Below are 21752 nucleotides of genomic sequence, written 5' to 3' on the forward strand. Positions count from 1 at the left end.
GAACTTTCCGGTGGGGACCGTGTGCTTGCATGTCTGTATTGACCAGTTGCAGTTGACCCTCCAAAGACGCTGTTCATGAGGGAGTAGTTTGCAGGTGCGCCGTTCCTGAATCTGTAATATTTACTTGTACCGTGTTGCTGCAACACAACATGAATGTGTTAGAGGATGAATAAAGTTTGACAAGTTTATATTTTGAAACAATAAATGATAATGAGATACTCACAGATTTCAGTTGTTGCCATTGGCGCTCGTCTAGCGCGACCGTGTTGTCCATCTCGTTCCAACCCACACCCGTCGCAACGTGTCCGGTGAGGAGGTCTGTGAATTCCTTCTAGTTTTTCTTCAAGTTCTCTATCTTCTTCTTCACCTGATCCTTACTGTAGTGAACGCCATCCATTTCTATACGTTTGTTCAAATTCTCGGTGATGGTCCCAAAATGGCCCTTGAACGACTGCCGCACACCTTTTGTGGCTAGGTCCAAGAGTTCGTAAACAAGTGCCAGTTCATGCTCTTTGTTCCATTTAGAGGAACGGGGTCTTGACTGTGTGGAGGCCTTGGCTGGTACCGGGTGTTTCCTTGGAGACTTTCGTGGGGTAGATAAATATGACATCTATGAAAATGTTGAGATATACATGTACAACAATTTCCAATGTAATATATGTTAAAGTGATGACAACAGGAAATCACATCACAATGTTTAAAACCGATGACCAACCGTTTAAATTTGAAACAGCATCATACCTTTTTAATTGTCAGACGTGGGCGTAAGAAGTACCGTGGGTGCTGGAATGAACAAAGCTATTAAACAAACGGAATATAAAACAATATATTAACAACACTAGAAAACAAACAGAATATAATAGTTAAAAATATTAGGAATTGTATGTGTTAGACTGTGTCATTTTCGAATGAATGATATTTGTTAAATCCTTTACATGATTGCTCCTCTACAATAAACTATAGAATGATTTTTTTTTATGCAAGATTTAGTCCAACAAAAACTAATCATCATCCAGAACACTCCAATAAATCTACCGATATTAATGCACTCTAGAGCAAGAAGAAAGTTCAGATATCAGCATCCATGTCAAGGCCTAGCTACAGGGGTATAGACAAAAAGGCCTGAAATGGGATTCTCAAAATACATCCAAATATCTGTTTACTCATCAAAATATTGACAAAAGAAAAGAAACTTTACTATTGCCTCCAACCACAAGACAAAAACTTTAATATGCACACGCTTCACATCCAACATTTTCCCAAATGGGCAACTCTCAGAAGGTAAAATCTAGCAAGAGAATCAACGTGTCTGACATATGCGTTTTTTCCCAAATTAGAAACTACTTAGAGATTTCACAACTCAATCCAGGAGAAAAAAAAACAAAATAGTTTAATTTACCCAGCATGCATTTAAAAAAAAAAACAATATAAGGAGAATCCGTATAAACCCCAGAAGCTAAAATTATAAAGCAGAAACAAAATAAAAACAGGCAAAAAAAAGAAACGAAAATCAATTTGTATTCAGGACATACCCAATATAGAAAACGTAAACTGAAAATACAAAAGAAAATTAAAAAAAAAAAAAAAAAAAAAAAAAGAAAAAGAAAAAAAAGAAAAAGAAGAAGAAGAAAGAAGAAGAAAAATCTTCTTGACAGACACATCTTTGAAGAACTTATTTACTTATTCATCCATTTGTTTCGTTAATAATTTCACATTTACCTTGCCATTTTCTCTGAGAGTTAGAGGAGGATGTTGAACCAAATCATATACCATTCAGAGAGAGAGAGAGAGAGAGAGAGAGAGAGAGAGAGAGAGAGAGAGAGCTCTGTTAATGAGCTTTCCCTTTTGTCAACCAGCATAGTTTTTATCTTTGAGTTGTCGAAATATAGACAAAAAAAAAAAGAAAAAAAGAGAGAGAGAGAGAGAGAGAGAGAACAAAGAAAGAAGAAGAGAGATTTCATTACTGTGGAAGCTAAATGGCAAAGAAATGTAGCAGGTAACCTATTTCTATTTCTTTGATTCTTTGAAATTTACTTAGCAGCCAAATGCAAGGTTATTGGTCTTGTAGATTCAGAACCACTTATAATTTTACACTCGTGATAGGGATGCAGATTTGGTTCGAAAGATTGGGGAAGCAACAACACTTGAAGTTAGGGCAACCGGCATTCACTATACTTTTGCTCCCTGTGTGACTGTAAGTATTATAAATTTGTTTTGAAGTGATTGCATTGTTTAAGTTAACCGAGAAATTAAGTTTCAAAGCGTGATACCAATTGATAAGTAACCCAACTTGGTGTAAACGCATAGTTGCTACTCATATGGCTGGAGAAAACTAGGCAACTGACCCTTAGAATATGGCTAGAGAAAACTAGCTCTGGGTACAATAGCTACTCATAAAATCTTTTACACTCAACACCTACTGTTGGCTATGTGAATCCTGTATTTCCATTTGCTGTATTTAGGGTGCTACTTTTGTTAAAAAAAATACCCATGACCTTCAGGGTAAAACAGAGCATCACCAATAAAACAAACAAAGAACAAAGAACAACAAACAAAACCAGACCTACACAAAACAAAGAAAAAACTAGAGAAGCAGATCAGCGGCAGTGAATCCAACTAACTTAAGTAACTGTAATTTGCATTTCTTTATTATTTTAATTCTTTCTTTTATCTGCATTTGCATTCAACAATGACACAAAAAGCTTGGGTTGGAAATCTGTAACAGCAGCTTTTATTAGATATCTACAAAATAGTATGCAGAGTTGCAACGATCCAAGAGAAACAAGCATAAACAATCAAACCCACTCTTTAATCGATCCAAGACACCCCCAATAAATTCAATATTAAACATATAATCTTAGCTTGTAGCATTATTTTCGTGTTCTACATTTACAGAGTCAAGCAATTTATATGGACCAACCATTGTTCGACAGTTTTTTTTTTTTTTTTATGAAGTCAAGCTTGATAACCAAACCAAAAGGAGAAAAATGGAACTCATCCAAAATCATAGACACTGTTACAAACCAGCAAAACGTCTAATAGAAAAACAAGTAGCACAGAAAGAGAAAAGGAGAAAAGAATAAATTAGCTGCACACCTTGGAACGTGATCTGGTAGTTGGACCCGTGGCTGTAGAAGTCGACGACCGTCGAGCCAGACATGCACCGCCGGAGGCAAACCACCTAGCTTCCCGTGTAGACCAAAGTCCGATCGACCCAATATGCACCGACACCGGATGTTGCTGCATTGTGGAAAAACTTCGATCGGTTTATAGGCAAATAAAGAAGGATTGCGAAAATCCAAACAAAAGGGTTGATTTGCACGGAGTCTCGGGGGAGCAGATTCAAAGGACGGGCGATGTGAAATCCGTCTGGAGCGGATCGTACGGTCTCTGGCCGAGAATCGAAGAGTGGTTGAGGCGTAAATGATCTTCTTGCCGTTGGGTGGTTGAAGGACTACTAGGCATGCTGCAACAGGTAGACCTTAACAGGGGTGTGAGAGATTTGACGGAGGAAGGATTCGCTCAGTCCGGAACACTATCAGCTGCAGAAGTTTCAGGGGCATTCGGGTCTGGCCACTGTGCATGGAAATGAGAATTGCAAACGTGGAGAATCACGTCTCGGATAAAGGTGAAAATTCACACCTGCATGAAGTGATGTGAGAGATGGAAAGGGCGATAGGCGGGAAAGGAATTCATGGGTAAAATGGGTATTGTTTTTAGCAAGATTCAAAACTTGGTTTTTGGGTTTTCTCAAAGGATGAAGAGCTTGATGCAGAGGTTGTTGACTCTGAAATTTCACCAAAATTTGTGAGTTCCAGTGAAGCGGAAGCCGTGTATAAAGCAAAATCGGGTAGATTATGGGAGCTTTATGGGTTTTGCTTATGGAAGGGAAGCGGTTTTCTCGATACAGGGGAGAGTATGCGGGGGTGATGGCAGCTGCAGCTGATAGGCGAGTAATAGTAAAGTTTTCTGCTCTTTTGGTATGTAGGGGGTAAAATGGGTATTGTTTTTAGCAAGATTCAAAACTTGCTTTTTGGGAAGTTGAAACCGCAGCAGGACCGTATTTTGGGGAACAGGGACTTAAGGGGGAGGGGAGAGGGGAGAGGGGAGAGGAGAGGGGAGGGGTTTATTAAACAGGGCCCATATTAGGCTTTTAATTTGTTGGGCTGATTGTTTTTATTTATTAAAAATATGGGATAGAGATAAACTATGCATGAGATGCAAGATGAGAGATTAGACTTTGGGATAAAACTCAAGCCCAAAGGGATAGCAGATGACTCATGGGCTGTAGAATTAATCCTTAGCCTATGTGTTATGTACCTAGTGGGAGTTGTAGTTCAACTAGAACTTCTACTACAGTTTGTCCCACATTTTTTATATTTTCCACTCTCCTAGTATTCAAGCTTATAAATATATATGACTGTAGCTTTTGTAAAATAGTAATTGCAATAGTTCTTTAGTTTTTGGGGTAATTACCTTTTCCCCCCATCAACTACCAGCCATTGTCAACATGCCCCCATGAACTGACACCTCGACCAAAATAGAGCATCCAACTACCAACTTTACACACTTTGCCCCATTCTGTCAATGAATTCCGTTAACTTGGACGGAATATTTCATTTTTGGGCGTTAATTTTGGTTTAAAGACCAAAATGCCCTCCAACAGTAATTAATAAAAAAAATATTAAAATTAATATGTTTAAAAAAGTTGAGGGCATTTATGTCTTTTTACGAATTAAACTGACGGAAGGGAGCAAAGTGTGTAAAGTTGGTAGTTGGATGCTCTCTTTTGGTCAAGGTGTCAGTTCATGGGGGCATGTTGACAATGGCTGGTAGTTGATAGGGGAAAAAGGTAATTACCCCTTAGTTTTTACTAAGAACTAATCTTCTTGAGTTAACTCTTGAACATAAGTTTTAGTTTTGAAAAGCAAGCTGAGAATCCACGCTTTTGATTATCATCAGTTATTGGTGAGAAGATTTGAAGGTCTCATAATCCTTGAGATCACACGTTCTTAAGTTTTTTCCAAAAAGCCAAAGAGTTGCTGAATTCTTCAAGTAAGTGTTTTTCCTTTGCAATTATTTTATGGTTAAATACATTTTTGCCCCATGAGTTTTAACAACTTTATTTTTTTTCCCCTTGGTTTCACTTTCGATCACATGCGGTACCTCGCTTATGAGCATATATCCAAATAGTACATTCATCAAGAAAATTAACGAAATTCCACATCAAACCAATCAAAACTCGACACATGTCATACACCTTATTAAAAAAATAAATAAAATTAGAAATCAAGAAAAAAATTTAAAAAATAACTAAAAATAAATAACCAAAAGGGTAGCCCGAGCCACACTTTTGGCCCACCCCCATTTTGGCCTATGGGGGTGGCTAAACCTCCCCCAAGGTTGATCTGGGGGTGGCCAAAACAACCCCCAAGGGTCTTGGGGGTGGCGTGGCCACCCCCATTTAGCCTGGGGGTGGTTTCGGCCACCTAAAAAAAAAAAAAAAATTTGGTAGGGGTTTGACCCATTGGAGATGACCGAACTATCCCAATGGGCCTAGGGTGGCCAAAGCCACCCCATAGCCCATGAGGATGGTTTGACTACCCCTAAAAGGCCAAAAAAAAAAAGAGAAGGTAGGGGTTTGGCTCCTTGGGGGTGGTTTGGCCACCACCAGATTGGCCCTGGGCGTGGCTCAACCTCCCCCATAGACCAAAATTGGGATGGTTGGCCATCCACATTGGATAAAATGGGGGTGGCCAAGCACCCCATTGACTCAAAGGGGTGGCTCAAGCATGAAGGTTTTTTTTTTTAATTAATTTTTTTTTCTTGATTTTACATTTATGCTTTTAAAATTTATTAATTTATTAATAAGTTATATGACATGTGTCTAGTTTTGAGTAGCTTGACAGGAAATTCCGTTAGTTTTCTTGACGGCAGATGGACGAATGTACTATTTAGGTATATGCCTATAAACGAGGTACCGCCTCAGATCAAAAGTGAAATAGATGGGGAAAAAAATAAAGTTGCTAAAACCTATGGGATAAAAAGGTGTTTAACCTTTTATTTTAAAATAGCATTTTTCTTCACCTATTTCTCATAAAGTTAGATATTGGCTTGGGAATGTTATTTTTTGTTGCGCAAATATGATTTTTTAAACTAATTCCCAACAATGAGGGGCTAGTGAAATGGAAGCCAACACTCCAACCGGCCAATAGACAACTAGCCTAAACATAGCTTGCTTGAAGCACACGTTTAGAAGGACAATCCACTGTGAAAAGTAACATATAACGGAAATAATGGAAACACAACTCATTAAAGGGTAGCAGATTAATTATAAATTGCTTTATGAAAGCACACGACCAAAGATGTGCTTAGCCTATATAAGGTAAATAGGAGGTTAGATTAGGGATTCCAGATCAAGGACTAAGCGTGCGTAGTCACTGTTAATTCGGCACTAACAGTTAATTACACAAGTAGCCTAAGGGAATGTGAGACTACTGGAATAGAAGCCCACACTTCCACTGACCTAGTGGACAACCAGCCCAAACATAACTTGCTTGAAGCACACATAAAGAAGGGCAATCCACTATGGAAAGCAACGTATAACGAAAATAATGGAATGACAACTCATTAAAGGGTGGCAGATTAATTACAAATTGCCTTATGAAAGCACACGACCAAAGCTGTACTTAGCCTATATAAGGTTAGTAGGAGGTCAAACCATGTATGCTCTCATGTTATAATCTCCATCTATTTTCTCAGTTTCACCTTCATGCTTTTACTAACTTAAGCATCGAAGGTGGTGCCGCTACCCCCTCCCCCCTTGGCCATGCATCACTCTAATGTTTTGGCTATTTTTGCAGGGATCTATGATCTAAGCGTGCATAGCCACTGTTAATTCGGCATTTACAAAGATCATGATCAAAATTTAATGGGGTAATTACATTTTTCTCCTGTGAACTACCAACCTCTGTCAACATGTCTCCATGAACTGTTATTCTCATCACCAGATCGCATCGAACAACTATTTACTTACGAAAACTCCCCGCCGTTAGGGAATCTTGTTAAATTGAATGGAATATTTTATTTTTAGATGTTAAATTTTGTTTAAAGATATAAATGCCCTAAAAAAATTAATAAAATATATCAATATTAAAAACTTAAAAAAAAAATTAAAAAGAAAAATTAAATAAAAACCAAAAAAAATATATTTTTTTAAAAAGACTTGAACTAAAAAAAAAAAATTGATAAATGCAAAATCAGTTCATGTGGTTGGCCTAAATTATAAATCGCTCACTATGGTATAAAAAAATAAAAAATAATTTAAAGATCTTCAGGGTAGGCCAAAATAATAATTTAGTTCATATATTCGAATTCCGTCAAAACATTTGATAAATTTCATTAGTGTGCCATATTAGCACTAATAGTATGATGACACGTGTCACTCTTAATAAAAAATATTGAAAATTCAAATATATAAAACCTAAAAATTTATTTATTTTAATTAAAAAAAAAAAGAAAAAAGGAAAAAGGCAACCACCCCCTTGGGGGAGGGGGGTGGCCACGCGGCCCGCCGACCCCACTTGGTGTGGCTTGCCGGCCACCCCAGAGCAGGCTTAAGTGGTCGTGCGGCCACCCCTAAACTATCAAAACAATGTCAATGTTTTCTCAATGACAAAAATACCCTTCATAAAATTAAATTTTTTTTTTTTTTGAAAATTATAACCAAAAAGCTAGAAAAAAAATTAAGAAAAAGAAATGAAAAACCAAGGGGGTCATTTTAATTTTTTTAAAGAATTATTATTATTATTTTATTATTATATATATTTTTTATTTTTTTTGTCGAATTTATAAGGATATTTTTATCTTATTTAATTTTTTTTTTTTTTTTTAAAGTCATTTTTGTCTGTTTGCTGGCATTGGGGGACAATAACATTGTTTTTGTAGTTTAGAGGAAATATTGACAATAAGACGATAGTTTGAGAGAGGTAAGTGTACTTTTTCTAATTTAATTCAAGCTCAGACTTAGGCTTCGTTTGTTTCGGCACAAAATATTTTCTGAAAAAATGTTATTCGTATTTTTCGGTATTTGGTATGACCGAAAATAATAGTCAAACTGAAAATATTTTCGATTTGACCAAAAAAGTTTATTTAGTTTTAGAAAATGATTTTTATTTTTAAATTTCATAAATCATTTTTTGAGTTCGAGTTTATTCTTCTCAAATCGCTGAACCACCATCAAGTCATTGCTAGACCATCACAGATCACAACCAAGCCACATTGGACCATTGCCGAGCTACCCCCGAACCATTGTTGAGCCACCTCGGACCACCACTGAGCTACCCCCGAACCACCACATTTTTAATTATTTAATATTAGTATTTCTATGTTGTGAATAATAATTGATTTTTATAGGTTTCAGATGAAAATATACAAAATAGTTGCGATTTTTTGTACGCGCTAAACGCCAAAAAATAGTTTCAGCGGAAAACATTTTCTTGAAAAAATGATTTTATTGAAAACATTTTTCTACGAAAAATATTTTATACCAAAACAAATAGAGTCTTGATACCAAAAAAATAAAAAATCTATATTTATACCTTAATCCCCTTTAAAAATCATTAATAGATATACTTGATCAAAGGAAATAAAATTTTCTCTCTCCAAGACTATGTCATGTGGAGTGACCAACTCTGTGATGGCGGGCAAAACAAGTTAGCGTGTTGGGTTCGGGTTGACCAGCCAACTCGAACCCGACACGATTAGCTAGCTTAGCATCTTAAATTCAAACACGACATACTAATTTGCTTGGTAACCTGACATGACACGACTGATCCGGGTTGACACGACTTGTCTGTCTCGATCCGTTTAATTAATTAATTAATTATTTTTTTAAAAATAAACTTGAAAAAAAATCTAGGATAAACAATGTTTTGAGAATGTTTTAGGCGGCCACTCGCGAATGTTTTGAGAAACAAGCCTTTAGATTATCATCATCAACATTTCGAGAGAGGAAAACCATATTCAACATTTCAGGTAATACATCGGGGAGCTAAAAAAAAATGCTTTCCTCAAGGTTCAGAAAAAACCAAAAACGTTAGTGGCTTAGTGCTGAGGCCCTAGGCATCCATCACACATACAATTAAAAGAACAGATCAAAAACAAAAATTTCAACAACATTATAGAATTAATCAGAAAAATAATAAGTTTGATTTGAGCTAAAAAAGAGATCAAGAGAGGGGAAGTCAGAGATGATGTACTCACGGAGACGAGACGACGGGCTTGGCGGCGCCGAAGTCTAGAGAGTGGTGGAGACAAGTTTGAGTTGGACGGTGCCGTTGAAAGGTTAGGAGGTGAGAAAATCAGAAAATGTGAAATAATGTTAGGGTTAGGAGGTTTTGTGTGAGTGTATGTGTTTTTTTTTTTTTTTTTAAGGGTAAATGTATCATAAATTTTTGAGTTGGAGCGCGATTTGAAACTGATCCATCACTTTCTAAAAATCAATATTGAATTTAAAATCAAATACTCCATCACTTTTCCATTCATTTTTGCAACTTTCGTTAGTGTCATGTTAGCTTTTGTGCCACATTATCTTAAAATATTATATTTTTAATTTTGTTTTAAATTAAATTATTAAAAAAATAAAAAGGTTAACTCGTTTATGTTCTGAACTAAATTAATCTAAACCTCATAATTTCAACGATTCCGTATATATTTATATCGAATTCGTGAATCATGTAAATAATTGTCCGCCAAAATTATCCATAACATTGAATAAAAAAAATAATAGAAAAGACGAAGAAATTGTCCATCACATGGTGTTATGTTACACGATTTGCCCAATTGATCAAGAGGAATTAATTTTCCCCTATAAACAACCTTTTATATTTTGATTGTTTGCTCGTCGCTCGCCTATTCGTACATTCGAACCGCCTCTCTCTCTCTCTCTCTCTCTCTCTCTCTCTCTCTCTCTCTCTCTCTCTTACAGACACGCGTACGAATTCACAGATCTTCGCTTCGTCCTTCACTGGCAATTCTCTCACACAGCTTTCTTGGGCTTCGCTCGGATTCTGTCAAGCAGTCACAGACTTTCTCTGCCTTCTTTCTCTGCCTCTCTTTCTCAGTTTCTTCTTCGTTGCCCTAGTTTCCTTGTACAACAATGGGAAAAACCGTAGTTTCTGACGAAGAAGGTAAGCCCTCGAAAACCCCCCAGACTCTCTTTCTTTTCTTCGACTTAAAAAGCCCTAGAGTTTTCAGGGTTTCTCACATTGCTCGCCGTTGTTGTTGGATTCGGACGCAGATGAGGTCGAAGTCGAAGAGGAGGACGAGAGGGAACCTATCCATGGAGGCGCAGCCCGCGATGCCGATGACGATGAGGAGGATGAAGAAGACGGTAAGGGCTTTTGGGTTCCAATTTCTAGGCCTAAATTTGTTGAGGTTTGGGGCTCTGGGTTTCATTTACGTTTTGTTTTCGTTCGGTTCTAGTGGATTGATTGGTGGGTTTGGGTTTTAGTGTTCGAGTTAGGGGTCGTTCGGTTGCATGGAGGGTAAGGCTCCGTTTGGTTTCGTGGTTTGAAGAGGTGCTATTTGAAAACACAGCTAAGTGTTTCGAAAAATCTTAGTCCAAACCGGACCTTTAAAATCGTACAATTTTTTTAAAAAATGAATCCCATGACATGCGATTTGAAATGTAGATTTTTCCATGTTTTCTAACCTTTAATTTTTAAAAACGAACTCCAAACGATACACTTTAAGATTTGTTTATAAATATCTGTTTGGGTTTGCAATTTAAAAATAGAGATTTAAAATTCGTGCTTTTTAAAAAATACACCCATTGCCTGCTATTTGAAAACACATATTTTTGTATGTTTTCAAATCGCAATCCAAATTATACATTTTTTGCTATTTGGTTTAAAATCACACTTTTGGTGGCAAAATTGCAGTGCCAAACGTATTCCAATACCGGTCTCGGGTTTGGATTCAATATGGATTTTGGGCACGAAAATGATGGGAAAACGGTAATGGTGTTTTGTTTGTTGAGAAGCTTAGGGAGAGGCTTTTAAGGTTTTCATTACTTTGGACAAGAGAGCTCAGAAATTGAGAGTGAGCTGTGGATTTTTTTTTGTTGGTTTAGTTGAGACATGAGATTCCAAGTCTTATTTTTCCCTAACACTGAGCTTTGAATGGGTTAGACTTGATGACATTGTTACATAGTTCTTTTGAAGTTTCTGGGAAAGAATTGATTTCAGAAATTTATTTTCCTGACATAATATATTCCATCTTGGAATAATTTCCAGTTGGTGGTCAACTAACGTTTCAGTTGTGGTTTTCGATTGGATAGCATTTGTGGGTATGACTGCAGTCTGGAAACTTTTTTTATTTGAAGTTTCATCTAATACTTCTTTATAATTGATTGTTTCTTTTGGATACGAATCAACATGTATACATGATGCTTTCATGTTTACCCATAAAATTTATATTCTAGTTGGTATGGTCAAGGCCAAGTTCATATCTTTACTACATGGCCGTTAGTAATACCTGTGTTACGTTTTTATCTATTTATATTTTTATTTGTTGATAATGTTGTGCTATTGTAAAGTAATTCAACATTTATTTTTTTGGGACTCTTAGCTGGGTTATCCACTCTAGGAGATTATCGACGTGAATATTCTGGTGGAGACTATTTTTTTTTTTTTTAAAAAAAATTATTTCATTGTGCAGAAGAAGGGCAGGATGAGTATGAGAAGGATGGATTTATAGTGTTGGATGACGTTGATGAAGAAGAGGACCAAGATGAAGAGGAGAGGGCAGACAGTGATGAGGAGAGGCAGAAGAAGAAGAAAAGGAAGAAAAAGTGAATTTCTTTTCTTTGAGCTGTTAACTTTTTAGAAAATGCACGTTTCCTTTTTATGAAATGGACTCTGTTGTTGCATGGGAAATTGTAAGAAAAAAGAATAGATAAATAAGTGTCTTTAGTAATTGATACCGATAGAAACAAATGATAGTCATTTTTTTGGATCTAACATGTTAACTTTGTGGCTAGTTGATATGATATTTGTTTTCTTTTCCCCTCTAATGAATTTGAAAGTTTTATAAATTGCAAATCCTTGTTGTCTTTTGTGGTACTTGTGGAGGGAACGCAATGACAGACAGTTTGAGGACAAAGAAAGAACCATTGAGGAGCTCATTTCCATTTGCTTTCATTCTTTGTACTCTTGGACGGCTGCGTTTCTCGCACCTTTAGTGATTAGCTTTAATGATTTCCTTGTTTTGTTTCCTTTTTCTTTTTAGATGCCTTTTTTGTATACTCCCTGTGTACTTGATTGCGCTTTTTGCGTTTTTAATGATATTACTCTTTCTTATAAAAAAAAATAAAAATAAATTGCAAATCTTTTTCATCATTTCCTTAGGTTTTTTTGAAATACCCTAGCTGGGTTAAGTTCTTGTTTCTAACTACTTACATTTCCAATTTTTTAGAGAGAATTATACACTTGATGAAGATGATTATGAGCTCTTGGAGGACAACAATATTACTATTCCTCGTCGGAAGGTTGTGAACTTTCCTGATATCTTTTCATTTCATCCTCTAACATTGTTTTCAATCCTTCTAGAGAGGTATATGTAAGTATTATAGCTCATGTCTCAAGGTTTTTTCTTGAAACTTTTTCAGCAGAGCAAAAAGTTTAAGCGTCTGAAAAAAGCCCAGGGGGTTGGTGAGGAGGAATCCTCTGGGTTTTCTGATGAGGAGGAAATTTTTGGAACTGGTAAAAGTGGGCGAACTGCAGAGGAGAAGCTTAAGCGTAGTTTATTTGGTGATGATGAAGGTATTGTCTTCTAAAAAGGATCGGTTTATGTGCCCATTGACTGTGGACTTACTATATGCTGTGATAATGTAGGTCCTCCACTTGAGGACATTGGTGAAGAGGAGGAACAAGCTGAAGATGAAGAGGATGCAGACATTGGTGAAGAGGATGAGATGGCAGACTTTATTGTTGATGAAGAAGATGAGCATGGAGCTCCTCCCAAGTATATTTCATAGTGTGTTGTGTGTGCGTTTCTGCTAAAACTGACATGTCCTATTGTTTAACCAAGCAACTTATTTACTTAATTGACTCTTGTAGAGGAGGGAAGCGGGTAAAGAAAGTTGGGAATAGGAGGGCACCTGGAGTTTCCTCGTCTGCTTTGCAGGAAGCTCATGAAATATTTGGTGATGTTGATGAACTCCTGCAGCTCCGTAAGCAAGGTTTAGATTCTGGGGAATGGAGGGAAAGGAGACTTGAAGATGAATTTGAACCAATTGTTCTGTCTGAGAAGTATATGACAGAGAAGGATGACCTGATTCGGGAGCTTGATGTTCCGGAGAGAATGCAGGTTTGACATGCCTTTAGGGGATATACATTTATTCCATACGTCACCTAGGTGTTTTCATGTGATAAATAATATTTTTATATATATATATATTTTGGCAGATAACCGAACAAAACACTGGTTCCCCTCCATTGGATGAAGTTAGCATAGATGAAGAGAGCACCTGGATACATAGTCAACTTGCAACTGGTACGATACCATTGTTTGGCAAGAGAGGCAGGGGGACTCCGAAGGATGGCTGGGATCTATCTATTAACAAGGATGATATCATGAGATTTTTGGACCTATTGCATGTGCAGAAGTTAGATGTCAGTATTCTCTTATCTAAATTGGTATCCGCTCTTTGTTTGATCTGACTTTTATCTTATTAGTCTGGCATTTTCTTCATGCCTTCAGATCCCCTTTATCGCTATGTATCGAAAGGAGGAGTGCCTAAGCCTATTCAAAGATCCTGAGCAACCTGAAGTTGATGATGATATTCAGGATAAGAATGAGAGGACTCCCACTCTTAAGTGGCACAAGGTAAATGTACTAGTCATGGAATGAACTGGATAGTGTATTGCACTTGTAGACATAAAGTTTACGTCTAGTTAAGAGCATGACTAAACCAGCAAATAACTTCTATTTGCTACATGAAGGTACTTTGGGCGATTCAAGACTTGGACAGAAAGTGGCTACTGCTGCTGAAGCGAAAGAGTGCTCTTCAATCATACTACAATAAGCGATTCGAGGAAGAATCTCGACGTGTATATGATGAAACAAGACTCAATTTAAATCAGCAACTTTTTGAATCAATTATGAAGGCACTCAAGGCAGCAGAATCAGAAAGGGAGGTTGATGATGTGGACTCCAAATTTAACTTGCATTTCCCGTCGGGTGAAGTTGGTGTGGATGAAGGACAATACAAGAGGCCTAAGAGGAGATCACTATATAGTGTTTGCGGTAAAGCTGGCCTATGGGAGGTTGCAAGCAAGTTTGGTTACAGCTCTGAGCAATTTGGATTGCAGCTGTCATTAGAAAAGATGGTAAATTAATCTGATTTCTTGGATTTTTTATTTTTTATTTTTATTTTTATTATTTTTGTTCTTGTGAATGAATACTTAAGTTTCTTATTTCATTGGAATTGTAGAGAAATGATGAGTTGGAGGATCCTAAGGAAACACCAGAAGAGATGGCTTCAAACTTTACATGTGCTATGTTTGAGACACCTCAAGCTGTGCTTAAAGGAGCTAGGCACATGGTATGCTAGTTGTTGTCATCCATAGTCATCAATGCTAAAGCTTCTGTATGTGATGCTTGATCATAGGGTCATCTTGTAATTTTTGACTGACGATTTTCTGTGACTTGTCCAGGCAGCTGTGGAGATAAGTTGCGAGCCATGTGTTAGGAAGCATGTTCGTAGCAATTTTATGGATCATGCTGTGGTGTCGACATGTCCTACACCTGATGGGAATGTGGCAATAGATTCTTTCCATCAGTTTGCAGGGGTAAAGTGGTTGCGTGAGAAGCCATTAAATGCATTTGATGATGCACAATGGCTCCTTATGCAGAAGGCTGAGGAGGAGAAGCTTCTTCAAGTTACTATTAAGATGCCTGAAGAGGATTTGAATAAGTTGATAAGTGACTTTAACGAGTATTATCTTAGTGATGGAGTCAGTAAATCTGCTCAACTTTGGAATGAGCAGAGAAAATTGATATTGCAGGATGCACTTTTTGGTTTTCTTCTACCATCAATGGAGAAAGAAGCAAGATCTTTGTTAACTAGTAGAGCCAAAAACTGGTTACTTATGGAGTATGGGAATGTTTTGTGGAATAAAGTTTCAGTGGGACCGTATCAACGGAAGGAAACCGATATTAGCTCAGACGATGAAGCTGCACCAAGGGTCATGGCTTGCTGTTGGGGCCCTGGAAAGCCAGCAACAACTTTTGTGATGTTAGATTCATCAGGGGAGGTTCTGGATGTGCTTTACACTGGGTCCCTCACTTTGCGGTCTCAAAATGTTATTGACCAGCAACGTAAGAAAAATGACCAGGAACGAGTATTGAAGTTCATGACGGATCACCAACCACATGTTGTTGTTTTAGGAGCTGTCAATTTGTCTTGTACTCGCCTGAAAGAGGATATATATGAGGTGAGCATTATTTTAGCTTTCCATGGCAGTCACTGAATTCTTACTGTTGGGTTAATCTTCTTTAGATGATAAGCATTATCATATCTCTGGGACTTTTGGCACCCTGTGTTGCTTCAGTGGTTCATGGATCTCGTAGTTTTCTGGTACTCTTTCTTATGTTATCATTAGCATTTTATGCTGTGCTTGTGAGATGCAATGTGCACTTGTTCTTGTGTCTTCCCTTCTTCCTAAACTGGATCTGTCAGATTTTTCTCTTTTAAGATATTTCTAGCATTGCTCCACCAATTTTTGTCGACTGAAATGAAAACTGCTGTCTAAGAAATATATCTTATTTAAGTTTTAGGCTTTGGTTTATATGCTTCAGTAAAGATGGATGGATCCACGCAGTACTGCTTTTGATTCCCCCCCCCCCCCCCCCCCACCAATTTCCGAAGAGTTAAAACCTAAATACTTAAGCAATGATAGTGGTTTTTTTTCATTAATATTATTTTAAACAAAAAGCTATTTTGTTTTGCAACTTCTGATGTGAAATATGTAATGCTCCACTGTTGTTTCATTTTGTTTTCAGTGTATGTTCTTATTATAATGCTGCTTTGATAGGGTTCACTGTAGTTATGTTCCTTGGAAGAGTATATGGGTGTTAAAGCGCATCTGAGAGCTACTTTCTTTGTTTTATCAGCTGTTTTAGGGAAGATTTTAACAGTGGACAATCTGAGAAAGAGGGAGAGGATTATTGATGGTTGGTGTTGTCTGTGTAAATCTAGTGAAAATCAGTGGACCAATCATTATCCACATTCGAGTTGCCTGGGAGCAATGGGCTTAGCTATTTTCACTTTTTGGGGTGCAATGGGTGATGCAATGGTTATTAAATTGCTTGCTTGATGGAAGGGAAAGCTTGGGAGTCCTATAAGACTATGATGGGATGATTGCTTTGGGCTGTATATACTGCTCTTTTTTTTTTGATTTCCTTGATCTCCTTAATCTTAGACTAACTTTTGGGGATCCTCTTGTACCCTGTTTCTACTTTTTTTTTTTTTTTTTTTTTATAAAAAAAAATGTAATTTGAGTACTTACGGAGAAAAAAAGGCATCTCATGTTGTTGTATGTGTTGTGTTTCCACGTTTGGATGTATTCTTGATTCTCTAATGGTTCTAACATGGTCAGATGGTAATAGATTGCATTATGTCAATTAATAAGCACTGGGACAGAGGAATGACATTGACACTTATGTCATGTGTTGTTCCTGTTGATTAGATTTTCTAGCGTTCAGTAATTGAAATCTAACATTTGCTGTTACTAGTTTTCACTTCAGCTTCCTAGAATATGACTTGTTGTATACAGATGGAGTAATAGGTGCCAAACCTTCTGCTATCAGTGTAAACGAATTTAATAAATTTTTGTCTGCATCCTTGAATAACATAGACCACTTCCTTTTGGTTTCTTCCTTTTCTTATTTTCATTTGTGTTCCTTGTACCTTTGGGGTATTATATAAATGTGTTTTTGCTTCCCATAGACTTGAGTTCCATTGCTATGTGACACTTTATGAATCTCTTTTTGTTTGGAATCAGTAATGCACTTCATGTTCTTTGTTTCTCATTTGATGCACGGGGTCTTATTTTAATTTCACTTTGCGTTTATCAGATTATTTTCAAGATGGTGGAGGAAAATCCCAGAGATGTTGGCCATGAGATGGATGGGCTAAGCATTGTGTATGGTGATGAATCTTTACCTCGTCTTTATGAAAACTCTCGGATCTCATCTGACCAGCTACCTGGACAGTCAGGTACATACTTTGTTACCTTTTTCCTGTCTCTCCCTTAATGTGTTCTTTTAAATTTCTTTAATTGATTTTGTTCTCTCCTGTCAGGCATTGTTAAGCGGGCTGTCGCTCTTGGGCGATATTTGCAAAATCCATTGGCAATGGTTGCTACCCTATGTGGTCCTGGAAGGGAGATCTTGTCATGGAAACTTAGTTCACTAGAGAACTTTCTCACCCCAGATGAGAAGTATGGGATTGTTGAACAGGTTATGGTAGACGTCACAAATCAGGGGGGCCTTGACATTAATTTGGCTATTAGCCATGAATGGTTATTTGCTCCTTTACAGTTCATTTCTGGGCTTGGACCCAGAAAGGCAGCATCTCTACAAAGGTCCTTGGTAAGAGCTGGGGCAATTTTTACCCGAAAGGACTTTGTCACAGTGCATGGACTTGGTAAAAAGGTATTTGTCAATGCGGTAGGTTTTTTGCGTGTCCGGCGGAGTGGATTGGCTGCTAGCAGCAGCCAGTTCATTGATTTGTTGGATGATACAAGAATACATCCAGAGTCTTATGTCCTTGCACAAGAATTGGCCAAAGATGTTTATGACGAGGACATAAGAGGTGATGCGAATGATGATGACGATGCACTGGAGATGGCAATAGAGCATGTTAGAGACCGGCCTAATATTTTGAGAATCCTTGATGTTGATGCATATGCTAAAGGCAAGAATCGTGAGAATAAGAGAGAAACTTTTTACGACATAAAAAGGGAACTAATGCAGGGTTTTCAGGATTGGCGTAAGCAATATGAAGAGCCAAGTCAAGATGAGGAATTCTATATGATTTCAGGTGAGACCGAGGAGACCCTTGCTGAAGGGAGAATTGTGCAAGCCACAGTCCGCAGGGTGCAAGCTCAAAAAGCAATTTGCGTGCTTGAATCTGGTTTGACCGGGATGCTCATGAAGGAAGACTATTCAGATGACTGGAGGGAGAGTCCTGAGTTATCTGATAGGCTACATGAGGGTGACATTGTCACCTGCAAGATTAAATCGATTCAAAAGAACAGGTATCAGGTTTTCCTCGTTTCTAGAGAGAGTGAGATGCGAAGTAATCGACATCAATATGCTAGAAACCTTGATCCCTACTACCATGAAGACCGGAGCAGGCTACAGAGTGAGCAAGAAAAAGCTCGCAAAGAAAAGGAGCTTGCAAAGAAGCATTTTAAGCCAAGGATGATTGTTCACCCTCGCTTCCAGAATATAACCTTAGATGAAGCAAAGGAGGTATGTTATCAACAATAATTTTGTTAATATCCAATGGGCATGAGACTGTATGCTTATTTATGTAGACTCGTGGACCCCATAGGAGGTTTGAGCAGAGCTTTCTTGCACTCGTCAGGCAGTAATCTTGAGTATGTGAGGGAAGTGGTGTCAACTGTTTGTGATTTTCAGGGAAATCTCTTTTTGTACATGAGTCTTCTTCCCTTTATCAATAAAATCTCCGATTCCTTAAAAAAAGAAAAAGAAAACGGAAAACAGTGGTTTACCCGTGATCTCTTTGAAATCTGTAAAAAATGATTTCTAGAAAGGCAACCCATGCCCATCTACTTATGGGTTTCAGAATTTTCTCTCTGAAAAAAAATTATACTTACAATGGCGGTGACTTTGTTAATTAAAAACTTATAAAAAAAAAATAATTAAACTGAGCCTGTGCTCTGGATTTAGTGTAGAACGAGTACTATTTTAGTTCCACAGGATTTTGTATTTTCTGTGTAGGTGCTCTGCGTGCCATTGTAAGGATAAAGCTTTTGTTCAAATAAGTGTTATTTATTCACTTGATTAGTTGAGGTTTTTTGTTGTTTTGTTTTGTTTTTTTAATAATGATTTTGAAGACTAAAATTCTACTGTACTTTTCAGATTTAAATGGCTCAAGATATTTCTAAATTGTTTTGAGTCTTATCTGTTAAAATTTTGAGCTTTGATTTTACTTGAATTGTAATATTTAAATCATACTGTACCATTTCTTGAAGGGACCAAGATATAATTTTATTTACGAGAATATAGTTGTCCTTTTATTGTGTCATTACTTTCCCTTTATATTGGCAAGACTTTAAATTCTCCTCCATTATATCCTACAGTTCTTGTCTGACAAGGATCCTGGCGAAAGTATTATTTGTCCCAGTCGTCATGGGCCTTCTCATTTAACTCTAACTCTCAAAGTTTATGACGGAGTTTATGCTCAGAAAGACATAGTCGAAGGTGGAAAGGAGCACAAGGACATCACAAGCTTACTTCGTATTGGGAAGACATTGAAAATTGGGGAAGACACTTTTGAGGATTTGGATGAGGTAAGTATTGTTTTTCAAAGGGCTTTTTGCTGATTAGTTGTGTTTTATTTATGATATTTATGATGATGGCAAAGTGCTGAAAGTTCTGAATCTTCTTGATATTTTCTTTTTGACTAGTAATCTGTACAACATGTATATTTGATTAATGGGGCATTCTGATAACTGATCTCAGGAGCTTCTCAAAGCGAGCTGAATCTGCTTGACATAACCTAGCAAATCAGCTTATGTATTATTTTGGAATACCTTCTATCTTGAATTGGAACGCCTTCTGTCTTGAATGAGTAGAAGTGTAGAACTAATCACAGAATAACATCTAGAATTTTATCAAGGAAAAGATGGAATGCATTTAACTGTCCTAAGGTTTTTAGTTCTCGTTCCTAAATGGGTAGATGATATATTTATCAAATTTGTAGGAGTTGTATTTATTCTGGTAAGAAAAAATTCAGCTCAAAATACTTTAGTTTACAAATTTGTAGACAAATAGACATTTGAATAAAAAAATGATTTTGAAGCCAAGTAATATTGTATCCTTCTTGTGTTTGGTGGGTGGGGGCATGAGCTTTTGTGCCTCTTGATGTTACTCTTATGGATATGAGTTTAGCAGAGGTAAACTGATAACCGTTTTCTATGTGTTCACTGAATGAAACCGTAGGTAATGGATCGATATGTTGATCCCTTAGTGTCTCACTTAAAGTCAATGCTAAATTATCGCAAGTTCAAGAAGGGCTCAAAAGCAGAAGTTGATGAACTCCTGAAGATTGAGAAATCAGAGTATCCTATGAGGATAGTTTATTGTTTTGGCATCTCTCATGAGCATCCAGGCACATTTATCTTGACTTATATAAGGAGTACAAATCCACACCATGAATATGTTGGTCTATATCCTAAGGGATTCAAGTTCCGGAAAAGGATGTTTGAGGACATTGATCGGCTTGTGGCATACTTCCAGAGACATGTTGATGATCCTCAGTCAGCACAATCTCTGAGATCAGTTGCTGCTAGGGTGCCAATGCGAAGCCCTGCAACTGGGGGCTCATCAGGAGCATCCATGGGTAGTGGCTGGGGTGGTTCATCGAATGAGGATGGTTGGAGAGGTCAGTCTTACGACAGGGATCGTTCTTCTACTCCTGGTTCTAGAACAGGTAAACTCTGCAGAAACATCAAATGTGTTTTTGCGACTTCTATGTTTTATGCATCAACACTTGGTTCTGTTTTGTGTTATGGTGCCGTTCCTTTATCTAGAAATTGTGACTTTTGTGTGTTTGGTTTTACAGGAAGAAATGATCACAGAAATGGTGGTGGTGGTCGCGATGGGCATCCAAGTGGGGTGCCTAGGCCGTATGGTGGGCGTGGTCGAGGCTCATATAACGGCAGCAGAGGAAATAGTTCCGGCAAGGAGAGACAGGATCCGAGTTATGATGGTGGTAAATGGGATACAGTTAGCAAGGACGGGGAAGATGGTTGGGGGAATTTTCCAGGTGCTAAAGTTCAAAATTCTCCTGGCAGGGAGGCTTTCCCAGGTGGTTGGGGTAGTGGTAGTGGTGGAGGTGGCAGTGACAACGGTGGGTGGGGCAATGGAAGTGGTGGTGTTGACGGAGGAAATTGGGGTGCTGCTGGTGGAAATGATGCTGCTCCTGATAATAGGAGTTCCGGTTGGGGAAGTTCCCCCTCCCCCGCCCCCAAGAGTTCTGCACAGTCCCAGCCTGGGAATGGATGGTCTGGAAGCAGTGGTGGAGGTTGGTGAACCACGTAAAGCTTTAATAAACTTTCTTTCCAAACTAGTAAGTAACGGATGTTTTGAAATGACAGCAGCTTTACCGGTCCTATTTTGGACCTCTCGTAGCCTCCCGGGTAGTGATGGAATTGATTGTAATCACCCTCACGCTTGTATCTAGTTATTTATAAATTATTTTCATACATTAGTAAAAGCATCTTGTTCAAATGGTTGGCTGGACTTGTGCTTTTCCTTTCACCTATTTTATTTATTTTTTTTTAAAAAAACTGCATCTATTTCCTCAAACTATCACCTAATTTGTAATGCTCACTTTATAAGTTCTTTATAAGTTAAAAGTTTCATCGAGTCCCTATCATAGATTTTATATAAGCTTATTTGAGTTGGGTCAAATTTATACGAGTATGTTTTGT

General features: G+C 37.6%; 1 protein-coding gene across 2 annotated transcripts; it reads left to right on the forward strand.

The window, feature by feature from the left end:
• Positions 1-9941: 9941 nt before the first annotated feature.
• LOC133874252 (transcription elongation factor SPT6 homolog) lies at positions 9942-21549 on the forward strand. Of its 2 annotated transcripts, none has more exons than XM_062312128.1 (17): positions 9942-10190; positions 10301-10393; positions 11722-11854; positions 12478-12550; positions 12671-12824; positions 12897-13026; positions 13122-13371; positions 13470-13676; positions 13765-13890; positions 14007-14393; positions 14498-14608; positions 14721-15500; positions 17143-17284; positions 17369-18543; positions 19398-19607; positions 20260-20749; positions 20882-21549. In XM_062312128.1, exons 1-17 carry the CDS (start codon positions 10160-10162, stop codon positions 21349-21351), a joined length of 4962 nt encoding a protein of 1653 aa, XP_062168112.1. In that variant the 5' UTR covers positions 9942-10159; the 3' UTR covers positions 21352-21549. The 2 variants fall into 2 exon arrangements, with proteins under 2 accessions (XP_062168112.1, XP_062168113.1); XM_062312129.1 differs by having other exon boundaries at positions 12674-12824.
• Positions 21550-21752: the final 203 nt, after the last annotated feature.

This window comes from Alnus glutinosa, chromosome 7 (genome assembly GCF_958979055.1).
Source record: "Alnus glutinosa chromosome 7, dhAlnGlut1.1, whole genome shotgun sequence".
Lineage (NCBI taxonomy): Eukaryota > Viridiplantae > Streptophyta > Magnoliopsida > Fagales > Betulaceae > Alnus > Alnus glutinosa.

Bases quoted from the DNA above. Each gene is read 5' to 3' on its own strand.
- LOC133874252 (XM_062312128.1), top strand. From the start codon at position 10,160: ATGGGAAAAACCGTAGTTTCTGACGAAGAAG. The intron at 13,677-13,764 runs GTCAGTATTCTC...TCATGCCTTCAG, and splicing joins TGCATGTGCAGAAGTTAGAT to ATCCCCTTTATCGCTATGTA. The intron at 14,609-14,720 runs GTATGCTAGTTG...TGACTTGTCCAG, and splicing joins TTAAAGGAGCTAGGCACATG to GCAGCTGTGGAGATAAGTTG.